The 27,088-nt window shown below is 46.7% G+C and overlaps 1 protein-coding gene across 1 annotated transcript in view; it reads right to left on the reverse strand.

Annotated features, from left to right (window-relative positions):
• LOC144167885 (arylsulfatase B-like) overlaps positions 1 to 27,088 on the reverse strand; it is an 89,164-nt gene that overhangs the window by 42,918 nt on the left and 19,158 nt on the right. The window contains exon 3 of the mRNA XM_077697029.1: positions 1,164 to 1,276. Within this exon, the coding sequence (XP_077553155.1) occupies positions 1,164 to 1,276 (113 nt within the window). The remainder of the gene's footprint in view (positions 1 to 1,163; positions 1,277 to 27,088) is intronic.

Raw genomic sequence — 27,088 nt, forward strand, 5'->3', positions numbered from 1 at the left:
TTTAGGCGTATACCGTTGCGCGGTCCGCACGACAACCCGGCCCGGAGAATAATTCTGCCCATTATCCTGTGCTCATTATCATCATCCTTATCCTCATCACCACCTTATTTAGGTCCACTAGTCTACAGGACAGGCACTGCCCACAAAAAAACCCCGCACACAGATGATCTTCAGGTTTACAAAAAAAAACGCAGGCAGCGTGTACCTTTTTTGAAGCGATGCTTCTCTTTTTCCAAGTTTCCAGAATACCTAAACCACCCCTTTTAACAGCAGACCTGCTCAATCTCTTGCTCGCGACGTAACTTAACAGAAAAAAATACCAAAAATCAGCTTAGCGCACGTGAGCGTGCGTCTTGTAATGTTCTTTTTACCTGGCACGAACCCACATGAAGGATTGGCCAGGAATTGGGCGTAAGCAGGGCTAATAGAAGTGCGCCGCGCTACGACACAAGACTGTAATCGGCGACGACAAGCCGAGGACCCCGAAGGGGTGCGTACAAATGTGAGCTTGAAAAAATAGCGCCTCCGACAAAAATACCCCGCCTATGTAGTCATGACGAACATTCAGCGTCACGTTCGTTGATCCCTAGCCGCACATGGCCGCCCAGCACTAAATTACACTGCCCTGCAGTAGCTTTTGAGAGTGAACCTGTCGTTCTGGCTGGGTAGTTTAACCCTGCCATTCTCAACTAAACGTTGCTCGTAAAAAACATGCTTGGCTCGTCGTGTTTAGCTTAGTGAGGCGAACATAGCTCTGTTATAACATCAGGTTTGCAGCATTGGGCAGCCTGGCTGAGCTATTTTACAAGATATAAGAAGCCGTAACATGCACTTTTCCCTAAATAAAAAAACTGAATGTATCTTGTTTGCTCCTCATGCATTTTAAACAATTGGTTTCTTATCCGGAAGCAAAAACGTCTCTTTCCTTCTCTCTGTTTCTTTTATACGTCGCTATAGATTTTAAGTTTGCTAGAAATATTTCTGTTAATTTAAAAACTCTGTCAAGGCATTTTATCTTGTGTGTCTTTGCAAGTATCACTATTGCCTCGTGCTTTTATTTGAAAAGTTCAATAAGCTGAAAGGCGCACGCATAAAATTCTGTCATGGCATGAGGCCTCATGCGTACCTGCATAGGCGAAACCAACTCTGCTTTAAATACTGACCTTTCCGACCATGTAAGATGTATACCCCATGGAGTTGAGCCACTCTGGCAGGAGTTTGAAGTTGAGTGGCAGGCCTCTAGGTTCGTTTTGTAGGATCACGTAGTGCTGCATTCCTGAGGACGGAGCCAAGCAGGGTTAGAAAAGCTTGTTTGACCTCCTCGTGCTTGCCACAGTGAGGGCCCTTTCTCCAGACAAGTGTCTGGAATTCTTAGCAAGGAACAATTTAGAATCGCTTTTAAAAGAGAGCAAGGACGCACAAGCAGTGTGTGCGCTTTTGCATTATACAAACTTACACCAACTCGCCCAATTCTCTTGTTGGTTTTTGAACACGGCGTTTACGGCACACGAGAGAGAGCAAGCGCATGATTTAAAGCGTTGCACTTTAGTCCTACTAAGTGTCCAGGGCTGATACATCGCGATTATCCCATGGTCTTCGGAACGAGGGACCATTCCCACATCACCGGGGTTACAATAATGTTTTACAACAACACAGCTTGCACTGCCGATCACAACATAATATCAGAGGCGGTCTCAAAAAATTCGTTACGGCAAATTGAAACTCAGAACGGGAGGAACAAAACAGACAGAAATCATATTCGCGAAAACGGCTTAAGATATATCGAATACCATGCGCGGGCGCGTTGAAACTGTTCAAATAGTTCGTGTACGCAAGGATGCGAGCGTGTGTGTTTATATATATATATATATATATATATATATATATATATATATATATATATATATATATATATATATATATATATATATATATATATATATATATATATATATATACAGAAATAAGGGTTGGCAGTCGAGGTTTTCTCGACTGCCAACCCTTATTTCTGTGTTATTTTCAACGAGCCCCTCATTTCCTATATATATATATATACATATATATCTGCAGGAAAATAGTTCTTGGAGACCGGCAAGTCGTAGGAAAAAAAGAAAGACACACGTCGAAAAAAGCAAAGATTTTTAACGTTTCGGCCGAGGGACCGGCCTTCGTCAGAATAACAGCAGTGGCTGTAGTCACACAGCATATAAAGGTGATCGTTGCCAGGTCACGTGAGGGGATGACAAAATAAACAATTCAAATGCAATATACCGAGGCCCCATGCGACAATCTTTTCGGGTGAATACAACATAATAATAAGTACGGCACCCGCAGTATAGGAAATAAGTAATGTCAAGCACACACGCGCACAAAAATTAGGGGGAGAGAGAAGTGGATAGCATTATTGATTACGGTCACTGATGTCAGCAACTGAGTTTCCTGCGCTTTCATTTAAACCACGTGCTTTTGTATCTAATTGAAATATAAGAAGGGATTCGCGGACTTCCCTGTCATGATGCGTACGGAAGCCAGACTCAAGTATCGTTGCTTTGATATGGTCATATGAGTGGCCCGCGACATTGGCATGCTTTGATATCGGTAGGTGAGATAGTGTAGAGATATGAGCCTTGTGGTTGTTGAACCGCTGCCAGAAGGGGGTTTCGGTCTCGCCAACGTACTGCATTTTACAGATATCGCATTCAATTGAGTAGATAAATCACGTTGCTCGTGTAGCAAGTATAGTCCCCATTTATCTTTACTCTGAAGTTAGGGGCTGTGCTGCTTGCGCTTATGGATATAGTCATATGATTGCACACCTTGCAACGCGGTTTGTTGCAAGGGCGGCAGCCACTAGGCACTTTACGTTTGGTATTGGATTATGTAAGCAGGTCACGTAAATTTTGCGATCTTCTGTACGTTACGCGTGGTGGCTCTCGGAATATTCATTTTAATCGCTCCCTCTGTAGCAGTAGGCTATGGTGCTTTTTCAGAACGGCATTTACATTTTGTGCATGCGCGGAAAATTTGAGAATCAGGTTTGTATGGGAATAAACCGGCTGTTTTGTTTTGCGGCATAAAAGTGCTTTGCGGTCATGGCTATCAGCGCGCTTAATGGCATCGTCGATAATCTCGGGTGGGTACTTCTGCTTAATTATTGCACTACGAAGTTGGGCGCAATTTGAATTAAAATCAGCCTTTTCGGAACATATTCTTTTAAATCGATGCGCTTGACTATAGAGTATGCTGGTCTTGCAGTGTTTCACATGATAACTATTGGATTGTAGGTACTGTTGTTTGTCAGTAGGCTTCCTATAGACTTTTTTAGTCAGTTGGACATCACACAAAGTCAAAGTTACATCCAGAAAATTGATCATTTGGTCCGAGTAGGTATAGCTAAAAGAAATGGATGGATGAGCGTTATTAAATTCGTCAACAAAAGATAACAACTGGGCTTCCCCGTGCAGCCAAATCATGAAGATGTCGTCAATAAACCGCCTGTAGTAGAATGGTTTCGGCGAACGGCTGGCCAGAAATTCGTTTTAGAGTACACCCATGAAAATATTCGCATAATTAGGGCCGATGGGTGCGTCCATAGCGGTCCCGTTAATTTCAAGGTAATGGATGCCATTGGATTCAAAGTTGTTAAATTCTAGTACCAATTTTAAAAGGTTGACCAAAGTGGAACTGCCAATTACATTTTCGCAGATCGACTCATTGTAGGCGTGGAGTGTTGCCCGTATACCGTCTGCATGCGGTATATTGGTGTAAAAGGATGCCACATCTAAAGTAACCAGTAGTGAATCAGGGGGGACAGAAAGACCGACAATATGGAATAAAATGTGGTTAGTATCTTTGATATAAGATGGATAAGCAGGAAGAATCTGGTTAATCACTGTATCCACCTACATTTCAATAGTTATCATGTAAAGCACTGCAAGACCAGCATACACTATAGTCAGGTGCTTCGATGTAAAAGAATATGTTCCGAACAGGCTGATTTTAATTCAAATTGCGCCCAACTTCGTAGTACATTAATTAAGAAGAAGTACCCACCCGAGATTATCGACGACGCCATTAAGCGCGCTGATAGCCATGACCGCAAAGAACTTTTATGCCCCAAAACAAGACAGCCGGTTTATTCCCATACAAACCTGATCCTGACATTTTCCGCGCCTGCACAAAATGTAAATGCTGTTCTGAAAAAGCACCATAACATACTGTTACAGAGTGAGCGATTAAAATCAATATTCCGAGAGCCACCACGCGTAACGTACAGAAGATCGCAAAATTTAGGTGACCTGCTTACATCATCCAATACCAAACGTAAAGTGCCTAGTAGCTGCCGCCCTTGCAACAAACAGCGTTGCAATGTGTGCAATCATATCACTACATCCATAAGCGCAAGCAGCACAGCACCTAACTTCAGAGTAAAGATAAATGGGGACTATACTTGCGACACAAGCAACGTGATTTATCTACTCAATTGAATGCGATATCTGTAAAATGCAGTACGTTGGCGAGACCAAAATCCCCTTTCGGCAGCGGTTCAACAACCACAAGGCTAATATCTCTACACTACCTAACCTACTGATATCAAAGCATGCCAATGTCGCGGGCAACTGATTTGACCATATCAAAGCAACAATACTTGAGTCTGGCTTCCGTACGCATCATGACAGGGAAGTACGTGAATCCTTTCGTATATTTAAATTCGATACAAAAGCACGGCGTTTAAATGAAAGCGCAGGAAAACCCAGTTGCTTGCATCAGTGACCGTAATCAATATTGCTATCCACTCCTCTCTCCACATAATTTTTGTACGCGTGTGCGCTTGACATTGCTTATTTCCTGTACTGCACGTGCCTTACTTATTACTATGTTGTATTCATCCGAAAAGATTGTCGCATGGGGCCTCGGTATATTGCATTTGAATTGTTTATTTTCTCATCCCCTCACGTGACCTGGCAACGATCACCTTTATATGCTGTGTGACTATAGCCACTGCTGTTATTCTGACGACGGCCGGTCCCTCGGCCCAAACGTTAAACCTTTTCTTTTTTCGACGTGTGTCTTTGTTTTTGTGCTCTCTCTCTCTCTCTCTCTCTCTATATATATATATATATATATATATATATATATATATATATAGAGAGAGAGAGAGAGAGATCAGGTTGTTCGCAGATTGTTCGCAGACGATTGTCAGATTGAATATCAGATTGTTCGTAGACGATTGTATCCTCTACCAGCGAATAGACAGCTACCAGGATCAGTTAAAACTAGATGAGTCGCTAAAAAAGGTTGGAACCTGGTGTCGACAGTGGCAAATGGAAATAAATACTGAGAAAACTGTCGCCATGTCAATAACAAAGAAAAAAACGAAGGCAAATTTTTCGTATTCGATGGGAAATGTCCCACTTCGCAACGTCGCTGTCTGCAAATATCTCGGCATCTTGATATCGTCCGACCTAAATTGGACTGCGCATGTCGAACATATTACAAAGAAGGCTCTCAGCAAGTTATTTTTTCTTAAGCGAACCCTACGTCATTCGACACCCGAAACAAAACTTCTAGCGTATACCATGCTTATCCGTCCAATCCTCGAATGTGCGAGTGTGGCCTGGTTCCCTTTCACAAACAAACATGTATCCGCGCTTGAAAGAGTACAACGTAAAGCAGTTCGTTTTATCTATAACCGTTATAGGCGTACCGACTCGCCTACTGCTCTTTTGAAAAGAGCGGATCTGCCCACCCTGGCGAGCCGCGCCAAGCTTCATAGTCTGAGATTTTTGTATCTGGTGCTACACAACTCCTTGAAAATAAATCCAGCTAGTTATGTTAAGGTTAACTGTAAGCGCCAAACACGAAATAAGCATTGCCACACACTTGATGAGTATCCCTTCAAGAACAATGTTTTTGGCCACTCTTTTTTTCCACGAACCATACGCGGTTGGAATGCCCTGCACCCCACTGTGTTGACACAGCCGACAGTTGACAAATTTGTTATTAGTGCGAGTCAATCTGTACTGACTTTTATGTAGCCGTGATTTCCTGAGTTGATGATGTTTCAAGTTTTAACTCTGTCTGTGCAATTACGTGTTGTATTTGTTTTTATTTGCTTGCCCCAGCAATTCGACCGATGTTTATATTCATGACGACTCTTTGCCTATCACTACGCCGAATTTCGCACTACGTCCGAGATATATGCTTGAAATCCGAAGTGCTTGAAACATGTATTTTTAGTCTGTGTATTGTTTGTTTTCACAATGTGACACCACTCCTGTAATAATCCCATCACGGGATTGACAGTATCCTGAAATAAATAAATAAATAAATAAATATATATATATATATATATATATATATATATATATATATATATATATATATATATATATATATATATATATATGTATGTATACAGAAATAAGGATTGGCAGTCAAGAATGCCAAGGAAAGCAAAGGGGAGGATGCGGTAGGTCATTGAAACAGATAACGAATTTTTGGATGACGAAAAAAAGTGGGGAAAAAATGCCCGCTGGGTGGGATGCGAACCCACGACCTCAAGAATATGCGTCTGGTTCGATGACCACTACGCTACCAGATGAATGTTTTTCCCTCCACTTCCTCGGGTACTAATGTTAAAGGATTTGTTGTCTGCGTTTAAGGATGGTAGCCTGCGGCACTCGGACTACTCGGGGTCAAGGGGACCTTCTTTTTTACCCCCGGTCTTGGACTGAGGATTCCTCCCCGTTGCTTTTCGCAATAAACACGTTTACTCTCTCTCTCTCTCTCTCTCTAGCGTCGACGACTTTGTCGCGGAAGCTAGCGCGAGTCAAAGGCCCAGAGCCGTAGATGGAGCGATACGTGCTTCTTATTCGATGTCACCGAACGCCACTACTCATGATGATAGTGTCGCATTCTCACGCCTGCTTCGTCGTCTTCCTCCTTTTCTACATCCTCCCGCAGGCCAAAGATGATTAGGCGGCTGATTCTAACAGGTAAAGTTTTCGTACGGGACGGTTTATCACGCGACCTGTTGCTATCCTCACCAAGCATGGAAATGCAGTCTCCAGCACGCTCCCACGGCTCTCCCAACATCTTCATCGTGGTTGCGTCTCCCGCTTCATTTTCGATTGCGACGTTCTCCCGCACAAACTGATGCCAGAGCTCCTCTGAGTTTGATGCCCTTTTTTGTATCTCCATTCCTGCCTCGGAGAATATTTTGTGAGCTTCCTCGTACACTTGAATTGCCTTTTCGACGCTGCCCTTTCCATCAGTGCTACTGTTTACGGGTACTGCTCCCGACAGGCCTGGAGATGGTGGCGAATCGTTGCAGCCAGCAGGAATGGGCTGGATGATGCGCCAACTGCGTCCTCCTTGGAGGTACGCGCGTCCTCCTCCAAGTGGCAATGGGGAACGCCGGGTTATCGCGTAGGCAGTCGTTCCACCCAGAGGAATCTCAACGCGTCGCGATCTTCTGGTCGAATCAACAACTGCAGGTACGCCGTTTTTATGCCTGCAACGATGACAACACGGTGAAAGCGAAAAGTCACGAGCAGCTGAACGACTTCGACCCCAAGCTTCATGCCCTTGCAGAGGACGTCGTTCAGGCATGGCTGGCCGCCTGTATGCGACGAAGTGTCGAACAATATTCGGAGCTTTGTTCTCACTGCGTGCTTTCGGATGATGGCATGGTGGGGCATGTAATACAAAGTGACGCCTGGACGCTGCTGTTCGGCAACTCGTGCTGCATGATTTTCTTCAAAATAGGATCGAATTCCCCTGTCATACTGCTCGAGCTACTCAGGTTGTTCCTGGAATCGGTTCAGTTCTAAATGGAAATACCCCGGATAGGGAGTAAATTGCTTGTCCTCTAGCGTCCTCCGTATACGGAGTTTTATTTACTCCGCTAAAAGGGAATATCTTGTAAACTCCCTAAGGTAGGGAGCTTTTTCGGGCATTTAGCGGAGTGTTTTTGCTCTTAATAATTCGCTGAGGAGGGGAGCTTTTGGGGGAATTTAGAGGAGTATTTCGTGCTGTCAATTACTCCATTGAGGAGTTGTTTTTTGTGATTTCTAGCGCAGTACTTTATGTAATGAAGAACACCCCTGAAGGAGGGCGGGTTTAACCATCCGGAGAAGAATTTTATGTCACCTAAAGCTCCATCACGATTAAGTGTTTTTGAGTGTCTAGTGAAGTATTTTATGCTTTAAAACACCACGCTGAGCAGGGCAGTACAAAACAGACATTTATTTCCTTGTCAACTTCAACGTCAACTTCATGTCAATTTAAAATTCAAAATAGAACAAATAGCACGCGAATTTCACAATAGAACAAAATATTTGCGTTCAAAAATGTATCAGCTGATACCCAAACATATAGATGGAACACGAATAAATACGATAATGGAGTCTAAGTCACATCGAGAAATTAATCGCATCAAACACAAATGAAATACCAATCAGTTGAAACATGAAATATGGTGGAAAATATATGTGGCTACCAGCCATACGGTGGCGCATTGTGGTAGTGCTACTAAGCCCAAGGATGGTGGTACGATCCCGACTACAGCCGCGTTTTTTTTTTCAATTAATGCAAAAAACGATAAATCCCGTGTGTCGATATTTTCGCCACGGAAAAGAACCCCAGGCGGCCAAACATCTTCCATTACGGCGCGCCCCGTAGTCATACCAGGTTGGGCTGGTTGAAACACCGATATATTTTATTTGCAGCTCCAATGTAAGACCATCACTTCTGCGTCTATTCTGCTCACTCATAAGCGCAAATTCTAAAGAAAGTGACGAAACGTTGTAAACCGGAAGTTAGATGTCTTCTCTCTCTAAACCATGTGATTTATTAAAAAACAGAAATCAAATTCAAAATTATGACCATATTTGGCGTGTATCATTATTACCAAGTCTGTAACACAGTTTACAAAAATGGCATGACTATAGCCACGCCATAAAAAACAACTAGGGAAAGGCTAACTGAATTCAAAACAGCGCAGGCAGTACCGGAAAGCCAGACACATACGACGTCTCAATACGAAAAGCTGAGGTATCACCAAAAGAAAAAAGGAAAGCAGGGTATTCAGACCTGACGAAAATGAAATATTACGAAGCCCGAAGAAAAGAAGGTGGTGTTTAACTACGAGAATGCAAACAAGGTGACGACATTAGAATGCGCATAGGAACCTGCGTAAGGCGCCCATGTTTTCTGTGCCAGTCACCTTGCTTTGTGTGCTTATATCCCCCCTTCTTTTAATCGCGTTCCCGAAACGGTTAGGGGCGCGCGGCAGTTCGTCGGTGTGCGTGGTACGGCGTTCGTGAATGTTCCCAGGAAACGACGCGGAGATTTTCTCCCCGCGTGACAGAGGGCGAAGCGGGCGATGTCTGCTTGAAGCAACACACTAGCGGCGTAATTACGGCGCATTTAGAGCTTTTCTGGCACTGCAAACTCATGGATATAAAGGAAGAGGGATGACTTTAGGCTAGGAAAACAAACAAAAAAATAACTAAATAAACATGTGCAGCTATTTTGCACAATCATGCGCTGTTTACAAAAAAAAGAAACGAAATATCAACTGAACATTGCAAACGATGGTGCTATTGCGGAAAAGACTAGACTCTCTTTGACCGACTACTCTTAGTTTGAAGCAAAGTGCAGCTTCTGGAACATTTTTCAATGAAGAATGAAAGCATTAGCCAGGTAGCTCTTACTAAATGATTGTAGCGAGACGCAAACATGGTCACTTTTATGCACCAACCACCGCGTCACAGTCCGCGACGGTAGCATCTTTCAAGCAAAATTGAAATTCCAGGCTTTGACAAACATCACGGCGTTAGCGAGTAGGCACCTACCGAAGTACAAAGTATAGGCCGGAAAGCCTCCCTACCATTTGCGACATCCACCTTGTGTGTAGGAAGATGGGTGGCTTTTACAGCGCAACACTGTTATGCATCGACGAGTCCTATCCTTGTTGTTGATCCGATCGCCACTTGAAGTATCCTGTGCGTGCTCCCGCACGCACCCACCGCCACATTCTACCACCGAGAACGAACTCGCGCACCACAAAATACGTCGGGAACAGTCTTGATTGATCTTGCTGATACATTCCTTCCTCGCGTACCGTTTAAGCGGCAAGGTCATCACTTTTTGGAAACTCCACGCGCCATGCCACGCTTTCTACATCGGAGCTCGGTGTCTTGCTGTACGTCCACCAGGAGCAGCGGCCATCTTGACGACTGCCCTCTCGTTTGCGCCGATATCTCGTGAGAGGCTCGTCCTGTAACTCCGCCCATGGACGGAGCTTTTCCGGGCGTGAATCTCCCAAGCCGGAGTTTCTTTGGAGGTTATGTGCTTAACTCCGTCCTCGGCCGGAGCAATGGTATGTTATCGCTTCGTATTTACACCGTCACTTGGTTGACAGAGTGTTTAGGCGTATAGTGCATTATACACTCCGCAGCACGGAGTAAGCGTTGTACTGTTGGAGGATTTACCGGAGCATAAACCTAATGAAACTCCCCATCCGGCTTATTTTCGTTTACTCTGGTTGCGTCCGCACACAGTGCTCCATGAGCTGACGATTGTCACTGCCATGAGGTAAATCAGGAGCCTGGATCATAAGTGGTACTTGGTACCGGCCTTCGATACGAGTGATGTTTGGCTCAAATGTTTCTGTTGGGCTATCCTGCAGCAACTTTTCGTGACTCGGGTCATCAATGCCAATGGCATCCCGCCGCCACATAGCGGACGCGTCAAAGTCCAAATGTCCCGCTGACGTCCACGACAGGAACATGGTACTGGTAAAAGTGCATGCGGGAGAAGCGAGCCTTCCATGAACGGTCCAGCCTAGAACTGTTTCTACTGCTGTGAATTCTCCGTTGATTCTGTCCACCCTACCCGTGGCCACCTTCCACTAGACGTCTTAACCAACGAGTACGCTGATTTCATCTGCTTTCCATGTACTCGGATGGAAGGCGTCGGCTATGTCATATCGCTTTTCTATAAGGGAACAAATCTTCGGAAATTGTCAAGCTTCCAACATGGCCGGCTTTCCACGAGATTGTCCGCTAGCGTCACCTGTACTTGCCGGCACCATAAAACCTTGGCCGACTTCCCACTGCCAAACGTTACTAAGGACAGGTCTTTCGTGCCGACAACTGTGCATTTCAGGGCCCTAGCCGCATCCTGGCGAATGAAGGTGCGTTGGCTGCCAGTGTATAACAGCACGCGCACAACAAGGCATCGCCGAACCCCGTCTGCCAAGGCTCGGGCAGTCTGGTGCAACACTGACGTTGCCCAGGAGTGTCAGCTCGAAGCCGTCATGACGGCAGGTGAGCTTTCTCCGGCTTGTACCTGGCGTGCTGATCTGGGCGTGCTGCTGCCAGTCGGATTGGACAAGTCACACAGAACGGTTAGGTGACGCCGAAAGGAGCTACTGCAGGTCAGGTTGCGGGAAACCCTGCATGACGCGCCCCACGGTTGCGTCGAGCGCAACGAAAACAGCAACGAGCGTTGCGCAATCGCGTCCTCTTCTCGTTCGCCGAAATGTCAACTAGGCAGTACGCCACGTTGTGGCCACCGCTGTCACACAACGGACACGCCTGTATTATCGTGGACTCAGACTTCGCGGTCCAGGCCCACGTTCAGGCGACGGGTGCCTCCGGTTGTCCTGGAACGATTAAGTCGCAATTCTGGGCGGATCAACGAGCTGCGTTCGATTGAGGCTGTCCTTGTCTTCTTCCTCGCGAATTTTGATTTGAATTCTTAGGAATTCCATCAGTTCTTTCAACTGGACAGCTCCTTGCTGCCGCGTCGCGGATTCGTCTGTTAGCCCCTTCTTCGTCTCCTAACCCTCTGCCGGTATATTAGAGTCAGGTAATCCGGCAGGCATCAGAGGAGCACACGGTTCAGGATTACGGCGTACTTCTCTCGGAGAACTCGCAGGGCTTCCAGGGCGCTGATACGTAATTGTACCTTGTCGTACATTTCGCAGAGTCTCTCGTGATCCATTGAGCTTCTTATCGGCTTCGATGTCATGAGTTGATCAGTGTGCTCGTTGATGAGCAAGTCTCGTCGGCCGAATTCCTGAACTTAAGTCTTCACCGCGAGGTCATAGTTTGCGTCAGCAAGCCGTATTCTCTCAATGGCTCGTTTGGCGTCGCCGATCAAGTACGTCAATAAGTACTTAAGCTTCTCTATCTTCGGCAGCTCAGTATTTCCATCAATCGTCACGTTAAAATGATCCCAAAACGCTTGCCAGTCCTCCAGATTTCCCGAGAACGCTGGTATCTGGAGTTTTGGAAGCGTAACCGTCCGATGACGTGACGCATGCGTGTTCCCGCCCGACGCACCCACGGGATCAATGACTCGAGCGGCTGCCCTCCGCTGGTGACGGAATCGGTCGCGCTGGACACTTGCTGGGCATTCTGTAGGAGGACGAGTGCTTGAGAGACGGCGTAAGATATCTTGGGGGTATAATCTTCCGTTCCTTCGAGCTCCTGCTCCAGCCCGTCGTAATCCGTGGCATCGGCGATTTTCTCGTTGAGGGCGGTAAGCTCACGCTCTCGCTGTACGATGTAGTCGACGTGGGAGCTCAGGGTTGCCGCGTCGGGAGAGGGCTGCTGCAGCAGGTCATTCAGCTGGGTGAGAGCTCGCGTGACGCCGCTCCTGACGACGCCACGAGTCTTTCGAAGGTGGTCGATCGACGAAGCCATGAGGATGATGCTCCGAAGGGCGATTTCCCGGGTTGGTCGGCACCAAAGACATGTTGAGAAAGGCATCGAATAAAGACATCGAATAAAGAACAACGACATCGAATAAAGACGCACGTATCGCTCCGTGTAGGGCTCTGGGCCTTTGACTGGCGCTAGCTTCCGCGACATTTTTGGTGCCGTGAAACCCGGGACTCGAGAGGTGAGCCACACTGAGTGGATTTTGCTTCTCTTCGGCGTCCCTCTCACCCCTCGGGAGCCAGAATGAAGCCGCGCATGGAAGAAGTCGAACCGAGGATTATGAAACAGCCTAAGAAGAAGATGCAAGAAGCCGAGCCTTAGGACCGATACAGTGCATGATGATCCCATGCGGAGATGATACTGACGTGGAGACGGCGCCGACTTCTGTTCTCTAAGCACGGTCGCCAGCCCCTACGAGATTGGCGACGCTGAACCGGAATATGTAGGCCCTACTCGAAAGGCGGAGCATCGTTCGACAATCCATCTCGTTCATCATCGGCAAGTTTGAAGACCTCCTCCCAATCGAAAGACCACCAATAAGTGAGGTGAGAGCGCTTAGTCTGAATTTGAATGAGAATCGTGCCGCACTGAAAATGATTAACCGAGCAGTTGAAGGCACCATGAACATTGATGAATTAGAGGCCGAGGTTGAAGATGCCCTTAAGTTTGAAGAAGTAGTTTGTATGGCAAAGGCAAAGGCTGAATTTAAAGTGGTCCAAGCGCAGGGAGCCCGAAAAAATTTGTGTCCTACAGAGGTAGAATACACGCAGAGCCGCAGGAACACCGCTATGACATAAAGAATACTGGGAGAATACCGATACTTCATACGCGAACCAACGCAATGCAGCACCGAATGACAAAAGCAACTTGCGACCAAGCGGAATGTGAACTCGTGCAGTGTAACACTGCTGGAAACCAGCCATCTCGTCTCTAACCCCGAAGACTCTGAGTACAACCAGGTTACCACTCAAAATAAGGTATAAGATCAAGGGGCAATGATCCCTAGCACGGTTGTACTAGCGCAAGCAAAGGCCATTAGCAACGACTCGACTACAAACAACCTGACCTCACATGCAACAATCAAGGAACCGTGTATTCTTAGTGCACCTCAAGCGAATAACGAAGGAAAACCCAAGATGCTTTCGAATGATGTGCTGGTCGAAGACGGCAAGAAATGTTCGTTATGACGCGACCTTCTTTGTCCTCCAGAGTTAACACGCATGGTTCCGAAGAAAAAGGTGCGCAAGACTAGCAAAGCAAAACTGCCAACAGGAAACGTGTGAAGGTGGAGGAGCAGGAAGCTGTTTTAAATCTCAATTCTACCCCACAGAGAAAGTATGGGCGCCGCAAGGTAATTGTTGAGGAGGGGAAGAACACCCGTGGGCACCAGCAGCTTTCAGCAAAAGGGCGTACAATCCACCGCGAGCGAAGACACAGAGATGAGTTAGCCACCAGGATGCACCTCATGTTCTGTGAAAGCAAGGATACGTCCACTGCGTTTCACGTGCGTCCGGCTGCCACAAGGAAAAATGACGTAGGGTGGAAACAGCAAGTAATGCGTGCAACCAAGTTTGGGAAAACAAGCTCAACTGGTCTCCCCACAACACTGCTTCTAGGGGCCGCAGAAGTTCTGTTCATGGACTCACCAACCCCAAGGCACAGTTATCATCGATGGAGCTGAGAGCCACACGATGTCGAACTCATTTGACTTCCATGGACTTGAAAGGAACGCTTCACGGACTTAACTTTTCGGACGCCGGATATGATTGTTCATTGCTGCGCGGGAGAGGATGTTGTAAAAGAAGTATATCTGCCTCTTTCGTGCCCCATAATTATCACCTTGAGTTCACAGGAAAAAAGGAATCATCGGGAGGGGTATCGCCGGCTCGTCCCTTTCTCAACAGACTTGCCGAGAGTGGTAGAGCAGTGTTGAACCCTCTTAAGCTACCTGTAGCACCAAGGCTGCCAGAACAGACCCCCGCTATGCATGTAGCGAATCAGAATTGGAAATGAGGGGTCGTGGAAAATAATACAGAAATAAGGATTGGCCGTCACGAATGCCAAGGAAAGCAAAGAGGAGGATGTGGTAGGTCATTGAAAGAGAGAAAAAATGTTTGGAAGAAAGAGCGAAAGTTGAGAAAAATCCCTGCCGGGCGGGATCCGAACCCCCGACCTCCAGAATACGCGTCTAGTGCGATGCCCACTACGCTGCCGACGGAGCTGTTTTCCCCTCCACTATCTCGGGTATTTATGTTATGGGATTTGTTGTCTGCGTTTAAGGGTGGTCCCCTTCGCCAAGTGTTTGAGAGTTAAACGCTGTTCTAGTAAATATAAATACAACAGAAAGTGAAGGAGAACACAATCGCCCACATAGCCGAATTGGTAAGGCATTCGAGATCATATCGAAAGCGTGGGTTTGGTCCCTACTCTGGGGGCGTGTTTTTATTTCTTTCTTTCATATACTTAAACAAATGTGAACTTCATTAACCTCAGTAAAAAAAGAGCCTAACAACAGCCCTACGCCTGATTTGGCATTGCAGACGGCCGCCGTATCTTTCTGTATTTCCTAAACAAGCCCCTCATTTCCTAACTATATTATTCTGCGAAAGCCAACGAGGGTCTCGGTTCTGGCAGCCTTGATGCCAAGGTAGCAAAGGTGGGCTTCCAGGTCAAGGCTTCCAGTTCAAGGGCTAGTTCAACCGTCCGGTGGCAATAGGTGTCAAGAAAGTAGACAAAACAAAACGCTTTAATGCACTCATCTGGCGCCCATCTGGCCATACACACCTTTTCAAACAGACTCAAATCACGTGATCAAAGCATGGAAGAGCGCAATACTTGGGTTGCGGTGATTGCACGAAAAGGGGGCGTACGAAATGGCAGTCAGAGAGAGTGTGTCCAGTGGAAATGGATGTACATTCATATTGCCATGAACCTGGCATTGGGTTTGTTTCTTTATGTTTTTGTTTTTTACCGCCCCGCTTCGCCGGCCTGTGTTATCTGTATTCCAAGTAAAGCGCTTGTTCCATTCATTATTTCTATGCCGCACGTATTATCTGCTTTGATAGGGTGAGCGTTTCGAACGTATGTCAACAACGTAGAATAATCTTGTTTGGTCTACAGTGTTCATGATTTAATTCGACGGTTCGAGAAAAACTCGCGCCCAAACAGTAATTCCCGCAGAGCAGACACCGCGCTATTGGACGCACCGACGCTCGCTCGCGCACGACACTTTGTTAACTGCTGCTTCGCCACCTGTGTATTCTTTGACTTGTTAAGGGACCACCAATTCGCTCCAACGAACTCGTTTTCCTATAATACAACTGCGTCGTCTTTGGCTTCGTGACATCTGGTGGAGGTGCTGGGTACATGTACCCTCAACCCTCTTCAAGTCGTCAACCAAACCCAACTTGTGCCATCCGTCGACAGCAAGGCCTAAAGCCGTAGTTTCGACTACACCGGGATTGTTCGGCAGCAGTGCACGCCTGAACAGCAACTAAATGCTGCGCCAGCTTTTATACTGCGCCACCCCGCCTGCGTGAAGATTTGTTGCCACAGTGGACGACGCATGTGCGCGACGAGCTCAGAGCATCGCCGGCAACCTCTGGGATCGTGGCAGGAAGTACGAGGCAACAGCCACTTTTTGAGCACCGGGAAAAGCACCCGCGGCATAAAAAGACCAGCGCCACCAGGATTCCGTGCAGTTCGGCAGCGGTGTACGCCTGAACAGCAGCTAAATACTGCGCTTGCTTTTACAGGTAAGCAGCATACTTAAAAAATCCCATGGTAGAGGAATGTGCACTGCTGCCGAGCAATCTGCCACTGCTTTTGCTTGTACAGTTGTACTCTGTTGCTGAAATGTCCAAGGACGCGCATAATATGTCTAAAGCCTTTGAGAATTTCAAGCGGGAGCTCGGGCTAGAAATTAGAGACCTAAAAGAAAAATTTGACGGCATTGGTGAACTCACAAAGCCGCTACATGAAGTACTAAAAAGAATCGAGACCTTAGTTCACAGAACATGAAGCTGACAAATGAACTAGAAGAGCTAGAACAGTACCAGCGCTCCAACAATGTTGAAATTAAGGGCATTCCTTTCGAAGGTGAATCGGTTGCTATAATCAAACTAATTGGCGTAGTCATGCAGGAGGAAGTAACCGATGCTGATATTAAAATTTCCCATCGCATGCCTACTGCTCGGCACGATGAGTTAAACCTAATCATTCGGTTCATCCGCAGAACGAAGAGTAATGCCTTTCTCAGCAAAGCGAAGAAATCAAAACTGGATGCAAAGAATTTCGGGTTTCAGTCTCCCTTCACGGTTTATGTTGACGAACACTTAACACGGCATGGCAAACACCAGATCGCTGCCACAGTGCAAAAAAAGAAAGAATATGGATTGAAATTTGTGTGGACTGCAGGAGGAAAGGTGTTTGTAGGGAAAGATGAGGGCTTCCCTGCGTTGACATTGTTTAACATAAGCGACATTGAAAATATCAACGAAGCAATGTAGTGTGAAGTCTTTCCCAAGCCTAGTACTGAAATCGCCTTGTGGAAAAATGGACAGCCAGAAATCATGCAGCTACTACGATGTGACAACTTTGAAGGCATCTGTTCCATTTATGCCGAAGCAGCTAATCTTACACATGAATACACGCAGCCTCCAAAATAAAAAGGAACAGGTTAGTGACTTGTATGCATCCATATCCCATAGCTTCGACGTTTTAATGTACACGGAAACATGGCTAACATAAACGGAGAAACCGCTGTGTTTTCATGGTTACTCGTACAACGGCCTCGCACGGCCAAGAGGCCGGGGCGGTGGCGCCGCCGTTTATGTTAAACAGTCAATAATGCACGGAGTAATTTTGTAGTATTCAGTAATGAATAATAGCGTTGAGTGTATGTTGGTACGTTTAGATTAATGAATAGTGGTGATTATGTATCTACCAACTATGGGTATAACGAACGAGTATTTCTTGACTATTTTGAGCGTATACTCGCTATGTTACGCCGATTTTGTATGCCTTTCGTCATCATGGGGGATTTCAACATAAATAACTTATCAGGTGACACTTCAGATGCAGATTTTGTTGAAATCGTGCTCTCGTTCGCATGCAGCAACCTTGTTACGGAAGCTACGAGATTAACTGAAAAATGTCCCACCTCAATCGACATATGGGTAAAGAACGTTCATTCACCTGACTGTTTTGCTGAACTGCTAACTCTTGACATTAGCGATCATCTACCAGTTTTTTGCTTGCTGCCAGATGCGCATATCAAATGCAAAACAAAAGGGACCTTATCTCGCAGCATCACTGCTGCAGCCCTGCAAGCATTTCGCTCACATAATCAATCAACCGATTGGGCATCCGTATTCGCGCGAAAAAACCCCAATGCGGCATACGAGACGTTTTTTGAAAAATTTATGACATGATATAATCGAGCATTTCCAATAACTCCGCGAAATCGTAAATCACAATGAGATAGAAAGCCCTGCATTGATGGAAGGCTATTGAAAATGATCGAGACGAAATAAAACCAAAATTCACCACCTTCCCGTAGGGGAACCCTGAGTAGTATGTGAAGCAGCCATGGGGTCGACTTAAGTTCCCATTAGTTTTCAGTTCGATCGCGGCGTTGCGGGAGGAGAATGGGGTGGGTGAGCGGAGTGTGCGCGCGCGTTTATTTATACCGCGGAGCTACAGTGGCGCCCCAGCGGAGTATTCAGCGGCTACCGTCGCGTCTCTAACCCTAAGCTGCTTCGCATTAGATAGTTTTAGTATAGCGTTTTAGCTATAGCGTTAACGTTTTGCGGGCCGCAATCGCGAACGGATAGCGCCTCGTTATGCTACGGTTAGCGTGCCCGCTAACGCTATGGACGCGCTAAAGTGGTGCTTTCCGCTATACTAAAACTCCCTATTATCGCGCGCGGAGCCGCAGGTCTTGCCATTCATTGCGCAATCCCGGAGGAGGGAGAAGCTTCGGAGAGGAGAGGAGGACTGCCGGAGAGGAGAGGAGCGTCGGAGAGGAGAGGAGGAATGCCTCGCATACTACTCAGGGTTCCCCTACAGGAAGATGACGACGGTGGTTGAACGCGAAGCTATCTCGTGATGGATTCTTTGGTTGGCCAATCTCTAGGGGAATCCTGCCACAAAGGGGCATCCTGCCAGGCATGCGCAGTGGGGGTGTGGACGCCACACTACGTCGCCCATACAACGGCGGAGGGAACAGGCTCGACCATATGCTGCTTCACATCTAATATGAGATGTTACACGCTTTTGTTAAGTCAAGAAATTCCGAAGCATTACCTGGGTTTAAAAAACATAGAAATGAATTGACCGCAGTACTGAGGCATCCGAAGGCAGCGTGTTATGGCAACCTGTTCACTACGATAAAAAATGACCGTAGGAAGGTATGGGAAGAAGTAAAGAACCTAATGACCGGGAAGTAGCAAGCGCCACAAATTATCGTATACATAGTTATTACATATGTGTTAACTCATCGAGGATTTCTGTAGAGTCACTGAGTAGTATTTTTACTTACGTACTTTTCTTATGCACTCCAAAAAACTCATTATTTTTCTTCCAAAAAACTAAATCTAGCTGGATATCGCTAGTCCTCAAGAAAGCCATGTTGACCAGGGTGGAAAAAAATGAGGGACGTAACAATTGGGTAATGTGGGAATAAATAACATGGTCCATTTATTTACACGGTATACTAGTGAGACAAATAGAATGGTAGCTTTGGTGCGACGATGGGTTACCTTTTTTGGTACTGAAATGATGTTGCCCACCTTCCAGTCCTATGCGACCACTTCGGCTTATAGCAACTGCTGGAAAATGAGCGAAAGTATCCCACTGGATATTGGTATAGTATTGTTTTATGATTTCCAATTGATGCCATCCACGCCGAGATTACGATGTCAGCTTGAGTGATTCAGTCAGCTTTAAAGTATCCATGGAGAGAAAATACAACTTTGTTTAATTTGAATTGAAATTCAGTATCTCACTCAGCTCCATTAGAGCCACAAGAGATGTTTTTTAACGAAAAAAAGCAAGAAGTATTTAAAAACTCAAAATTTGGCGCCATAATGACGTGTTTTGAGCAAGAATGACGTCATAGGAGCCAACAATAAAACATAATTTTCAGTGCGTTAACTGCGTTAGCATTCAAGTGATGCGGTCAAATGGAACTAGAGGCCTTATTACAGACGTCCAGTCATGTGTCGTCGCGAGAGATCAGTTAGGCGGCCGCCAATCTGCACAAACAAGGTTCCGTGACGTCATAGAAAAGTTGCGGGAAATTGGCTAGGGGGCCGCGACTGCTTCACACGTTTTGTTTAATATCGCCGTTATTTGTTCAAAAATTGCGATAATATCGATATCATTGTTATCGGGACTAAGCAGTCTTTATAATAAACCCAACTTGTATTTTGTCTTCATGGCTCCTTTAAGATACCGTTAGCTTCCAACGTAATTCCTGGTATAACTGGGTGATCGTACAAAGGAAGGTTAGGTTACTCTGTATCTGGTTCCTTGGTGAACCCACAACAAAAAGTAGGTCGATTTGTGGGCAACGTGCAAGACTCAAATGGGACACTTGTGTTCGTCACACAGGCAGATGGGTTTTGAATTGTTCAGGTTCATTGCTTTCCAGATGTGTTTAGGGTTATTGTGTAGCATTTGGGTAGGGACGTGGAGAAGAAAGACCATTTGTCTTTAGCCGAAAGCGAATGGAAGAGTTTTTAAGTTTAGCGTATCTATCCCAAGCACTAGCACTAATGTTTATACTCGGTGACAACTTAAGAACGGCACCGGAAGTTGCCGCTGTGCCTTATCACCGTAGTCAGATGTTTCTCCGCGCGGCGCAAGTAGGGCGTTACTACGAATATTTTGAACATGGCGTGAGCCGTTCTCGTGATTTTTTGGACTTGATATGCTTATAAGCGACTCCAGTGACGACAAACAAACTGCGTGAGACAAGGCAGACAATATCACGCATTCATAGCAAACCCCTTTCAAAACGCGCGCGCACCAACGTCACGGGTCCGGCGCTTTGGCGGAGTGATACACTACATGAGGTGGTGCCGTTCTTGAGTTGTATCCGAGTACAGATTAGATGTTTAATATTTTTTACTCTTTTGGTTCTTGGGGCCATTGCGCTAGTTATTAAACTAAGGAAACGTTGGTCTTTCAGGTACAGAAATAGTGGGAACAGATTTTTATAATTAGTCTCTATTTTATTTTTGCAGAGTAACCAGTTAGTTTCAACTAGCTGTCAAAAAAAGTAGGTGCAAATTTTTCATAAAATATTTCAAGGCCGGCATTTCTACTGCGGTAATCGCGTCCGTCGTATGGTGTAATTGTCTTTTTTTCCCACTGGAATGGCACATTACCTTCAACTGAAACGTGGATAATAGAGTGGTACGGTAGTCCTGGAAGATAAATAATAGAGGAAAAGCTATCTGGGTTAAATGAAACACAAGGTTGAGGATCGTAAAAGTGTGGTCAGTATCCTCGGACTCGTGACGAGCTATGCTAAACCAAAAGTTAGGCACGTGTTCACAAAGTCAGTTTCCGTGTTGTGCCTCTGTCTTGGCGCTGAAAGATTTGACAAATTTATTTCCGGAAAGTTAAAGTCACCGTAGAAGAGAGTAAAAGCCTGGCGATGGAAAAAAAATTAACAATGAAGTTTTTCATGCAGATGAATGATAAAGGGGTGGTAGGTGTCGGGCGGGCGGTAACGAACGCCAATGACAATTGCCGGATATGGAGAATTGCAGCATACAAAGATCAGTTTAGGAGCGGAAGAAACGTTTATGATTGATCATTGTAAGCTGCTGTGGGCCGCTATCAGTTCACTGCCACCGCGTTTACCAGATCTATCGCAGCTGAAAATATCAAAGTTGGGAAAGGCAGATTCAATTACGGAGCCGCGAATACCAGTATTATCCATTTTTTGGTCGGAGCAACGAGATGACATTCTATGGTATCAGTGAGGTCATGAAGAGAATCACATTTCAGTAGAAATCACCTCATATAAGTAAGGAAACATGACAAGAAAGTACCCATTGAGACTTCTTTGGTCTTCACTGATGGCAATTGTTGGCGCGGAAAACACCGTTTGAGCTGCGGACAAATACACAAGTTGTCTCCGATTACAGGCTGGTCGTACCAAAGTTTAAAAGATTTTTCTGGAGATTTAGCAAACTTCAGCAGATCTTTACGGGCGATGCGAGTGTTTGGAGAATAGTTCTCTGAAATACTGAAGTCCGTATCTTTCAGGTCTTCGGCGTTGGAGAACTGCCTAAGTCTGTGAGCACGCTCGATATCTATAGGTGCCACATCAATATTTAGGCAAAAAATAATTAATAAACATTGTGCCTGCCGCCAAGTTTCGTTTGCGTCGTCTGTAACCCCAAAGAAGAAGGGGTCGTCACTGCCATCCATTCTAGCCACTGAGCTGGCAATTTGTGGCGCATTACCTTATGTCCGGGTTGAGACTGTTTGAAGCTCACTGTTTACAATGTTTAACGAAGAACAGTAGTCCTAAAATCTCAGAAGGTCTCTGCATAATTTCAGTAAACATGATATCGGTTTCGGACAGCTTATCTTTAATGGCTTTAACGCCAGCGTGAAGAGGGGCCTTAACATGAACGCATATCAAAAGGCACAAGCATCACTGTATGCTTCTATGCCTTAACACATGTTGGCAGTACGAAGGTATGTTGTGCAGCTTCGAAAGGAACGGGCCCTAACTCGGCAAGCTTGCGCTCAAGCCGAGCCCCTGTCGAGTTTGGCTGTGACCTACACAAACGACCCGACGCTGTTCACCCGGATAAAGGATTTTATTCGTGAAGAGGTGGCTCACCAGGTGTCCCTCCTGCCGTACACTACGGAACTGTCGTCCCCTCTAGCTCCTGCACTGAGGCACGTGATACAAGAAAAGGTCGCTGAGGCACTACCAACTGCCCACTACCAGGCGCCGGTCGCCGGCCCCATAACGTACGCCGAAGCTGCAGGGAGGTCACCTCTTGCTGCCTGCTCCTTCGGTCAACCCTCGAGTGATGCACCCGCCCGCTCCACCAGCCCAGCCTGGTGTGCCACTGCGTCCGTTGCAGACCACTCTGATTCCGAATGTCGTGCCGGCGAGCCGTCTTCAAACGGCTGTGGGTAGTCCTCCTCCCACGCGCACGTGGCGTACGCAGGACAATCGTCCCATATGCTTTGTATGCGGAATCGCTGGACATGTAGCTCGCTACTGCCGCCGTCGTACGCCACCTCCGAACACCTTCCAACAGGCTCCGTACTACGACCCCGCTTACGCCCAGCCGTATATTGTTCCTCAGCCCAGGTACCCAGTCGCCTCTGATCCGCCGATGACGTCGCTGCCGCCTGACCGCTCTACTACGTCCACCAACCGCCGATCTCCTTCTCCACGTCGTCACTCGCTGTCGCCTCTGCGGCGCCGCTCTGCCAGCACTGGGGAGGAAAACTAACAGCCGCAGTTCCCGAGGCAAGAGCTGCGTCGCCCTCGCAAGCTAAAAGTCCTCACGTTCCGCCCGAAAATGTTATTGATGTGTTTGTTGAACGCATCCCCACTACTGCCCTAATCGACACTGGGGCTGCTGTTTCTGTCGTTCACGCCGACCTATGCCGCTCAATTCGAAAGGTTCTGACGCCATTTTCCGGACTATCCTTGCGCACCGCCAGTGCACAACAGATTACGCCTATGGCTAACTTGTACGCCTTCCTTATGGCCGCGTTCAGACGGTTGCGTTCCTGAAGCAACCAGTTCACGACGCCGCATAGGCGACGTGACTTATCGCGAAGGACTGGATCAGTCTGAGCAGGCTGTCGTCCCTCATCCAGAATTTTCTGTTCGCCACTCGATTGATCAGCTGCGTTGCGGCTGCTACATTGCCTACCAGTCGGGTGACCATGTTGTTGTTCCGGCGCTTCCACTCCATCTGGAACCCCAGCCCTTTGATATTGGCTACCTTCGGGTTCGTCTGCCCGTTGCTCGTTCGCAAGCTGGTGTCGCTCTCCTGCTTGGGTCTGGATTTCGGCTGAATTATCAGTAACTCCGACTTGTTGGGGGAACACATCCGGCCCGTGCCCCTCAACTGGTCTTCTCTGGCGTCCGCCCACTGTTCCATGGAAGACTCAACGTGGCCATCGCATCCGCCCGCACCCACTGCGTGGTTTCGCCCGCGTATATAGCGTGACGGACTTCGGGTGTGGCTTCCAAGCGTCTCGCGACTCCGATCATGACTAGGTTGAACAGCAGCGGCGATATCACCGAGCCCTGGGGCGTGCCCACGCTTCCTATGTTCCGCTCGTCCAGAGAGTGGTCTCCCGCTTGGATCTTGGCCGTGCGTCCTGAGAGGAAGTAGCGCACGCAGTTTCACGCGCACTCCGCCATCCGCAGGGCGCCGAGTTAGGACAGGATGGCCCAAATAAGCATGGGAAAATGCTGTGGGTATCGTTTAAAGCTTTGCTTTCCAATCCCCTTCACAGCATGGATGGGAGCCTTTTTTGTTTTAGCATATCCAGCAGCTTTTATGACTATTTATTGTGTAGCGCTCGTGCAGTAAGCGTCCCCCGAATTCTCACAATGGGCCTCCTTGATTGCCAATCCCGGACACTCCGCGGACTTCCCGGGACGCGGTCCGGCGCTCGATTTTCTTATTTATTCCCACGGAGCCTCCAGTCCGAGGGCAGTCCTCTGACTGCGCGTGGACTACCCAGTACTGCTTAATCGAGGAGGCCCAATATCTTATGTCTAGCGACTGCATTCCTCCGGCGGAAAAGCGTTCGCATATGTGTAGTTGTGCAGCTTACCGCTGTTCTGGTTCACCCAGCGCAAAACCTGCTTCCTGTACTTTGGTATTACTCTGTACAATAACATTTTCGGTTGATTTTATTTCGTCAGTACCTACATTTCTTCGATGACTCTTCTGACGCCTTCCATTGGCCTTAGATATTTTTAGGGCTCGAGTCAGCCAAGCGTCACCTGTTCGATTGTGTGGAGGTAGTTAGAATTAGAGCTTCATACAGTCTACAAGCTACAAACCTAAGGCGTGTTCTTCCTGGCAGAAACATGCCGTGGCTTATTCGAATTGGGACCACCGTCCAGTCGCCGGCCGAATAAAAACTGGGCCGACTAATTCTGTCCGATGCAGCAGCGCAGTCAAGCCAAGCCATCTTGTTTTGACATCATACGAAACGTCATAAAAATCGGCAAGGATGATGCATATTGGAGAACAGCAATTTTGAATTGAATTTTTATTCTGAATAAAGTCGCATAAACGTGGTGGGGCTGGTCGCAATATGGCCTAGAGGCTCCAGATTACAATTAGCGCTAGTAATGCCGCTATGTTTACAAATCTCCTCTGTGCCCCTTTAATGTACCAATGTCTATAGGCGTTTCGCTCTCGATCAAATGTACAAAACGCGCGCTTAGAAAACCAGAAGACATTATTCATCTTGCACCTGGTACTGATGGAACTTTTGTTTACTAGAGTAATCATATGAATAAGGTGGAACATATTGTGATGCACGGTAAACGAATCGTGTATACTTCCGTACGCGGAGGGCTAAGTCAGGAGCCCCTCCTCCTCTCTCCCCCTCTCTCTCAGCCGTAATTATTTTGTTACCGGGCGTGCGAATAGTCGAAGTTATATAGCTTGAATTATCTTTAATAGCTCTCAGGCCACTCAGGCTGCCTGTAATGGATATATTTTGTTTTTAAGTTTCGAACATAAAAACTGATTTTTATCTTATATTGTTACGCTTTCTCTCCTTGTGTTTTCACATTTTCAGCTCCCTCTCCCCCGGAAAGCCGGAAAGAAATTCAGTTTACGCCACGAGTGCACAATCATCACGTAGACGCTGGATGATTTGCGCCCTACGCACAACTGCATGTTCGCAAACACTCTCCATAAAGGCGGTGACAAAATAATCTTTGTCCACATTTGCTAGACACAATTAGCATGTGATAAAGGTAATGTTCACCGAACAATTGGTGCAATTTTGAGTGCTCGGGAACCAATAGCGCGCAACCATGCGGTGCTCTAAGATCCTGTGAGTTTACCGCGCACAGAGCGTGTTACTTGGCCTTGGCATTAGTAACGTTGCGGTGCGAAAAAAATGTTTTTTGTAGGCTGTTTCTTACTTGGTTCGCAAATTACACGGAACTCTTAAATATTAAACCAAAAAGTGGTAATTCGCCAGCTGTAGAGAAGTTCTCACACACGCGAGCTTCGATTGCTATGCGAAGCAGAACACGCGCCCGCGGCGCTCGACCGAATGTGGCAACAACACCCGAATGTTGCCCGCGCGGCGCCCCCTACTGGCATATAGTTTCTCAATATCACCTTAAGTGAAACATGTCGCTGCGATCGCACGCCGCCATCCGAATTGTGGGTACTGAGGGAATCGGATTGGCAGCAAGTGGCTAGTGCAAAGGGCTATGGATTAGGCATCTCGGCTCTGAAGCGTGTGTTAGCTCTGTTTTCGGGATTCCCCTGTTTGGAATTCAATAGCTATTACAGACATGTCTAAAGAACTGCGTGATTAGCACTTAATGCATGTGCTAGCGTTAGCAGGGAGTTCTTTAAGATGAAGAGGTGACCACATGAAGCGACGGCGACAAGCGACGCAAAAAATGTAACCCAAAAGGTGCAACAACAGTGCATTGGGCGAAAGCGACAAGCGAAAAAAATAATACACTGCCGCCCATGATCCTCTGTAGTCGTCACTACAGTTCACTGTATCGTCACTGCCGCTCGCTTATGGGTTGCTACTGGCCGGCGAAAAGAGCGCTAGGGCACCGGCGGCCTGTGTATAAGTCGCTTGCTGCTGTCGCCCACCCTACAGCCACTAAATAAGCTTCGCTATCACACACTATCCTTTTTCTGTACCTATTCAGTTACAATTTTCGTGTCGCTCGTCGCCGTCGCTGCGTGTGCTTACCTCTTGAAGTATCGCTGCCTTGGACAGGCGCAATGAGGCCAATGAGGCAACATACATAGCGACTCGACAAGCTAGTATTTATTTGCCATTTAAAGCATTCATGCAATTTCATAATGCTTTGCGCGCGTATTTGAAGGCTTACTGGCGGTAATAGGCTTCGCCGCTAGGTTCATTCATATCTACTTGGAAAAAAAATAAATACAAGTTTATTTATATAAATATCGTTATATAAATAAGTTTATATAAATATCGTTTCGTTAAGCCATCATTCTTGCATCACTATGTTGCATCTGCATCCCCTGCCAAGGAGCGTAGCCCACGATAATGATACTCTATTGAGAGAAAGCAAGTACACAGTTTAAGACAATGTAAATATT

The sequence above is a fragment of the Haemaphysalis longicornis genome, unplaced genomic scaffold (genome assembly GCF_048455015.1).
Source record: "Haemaphysalis longicornis isolate Haplotype H1 unplaced genomic scaffold, Haemaphysalis longicornis Haplotype H1 scaffold_2, whole genome shotgun sequence".
Taxonomy (NCBI): Eukaryota; Metazoa; Arthropoda; class Arachnida; order Ixodida; family Ixodidae; genus Haemaphysalis; species Haemaphysalis longicornis.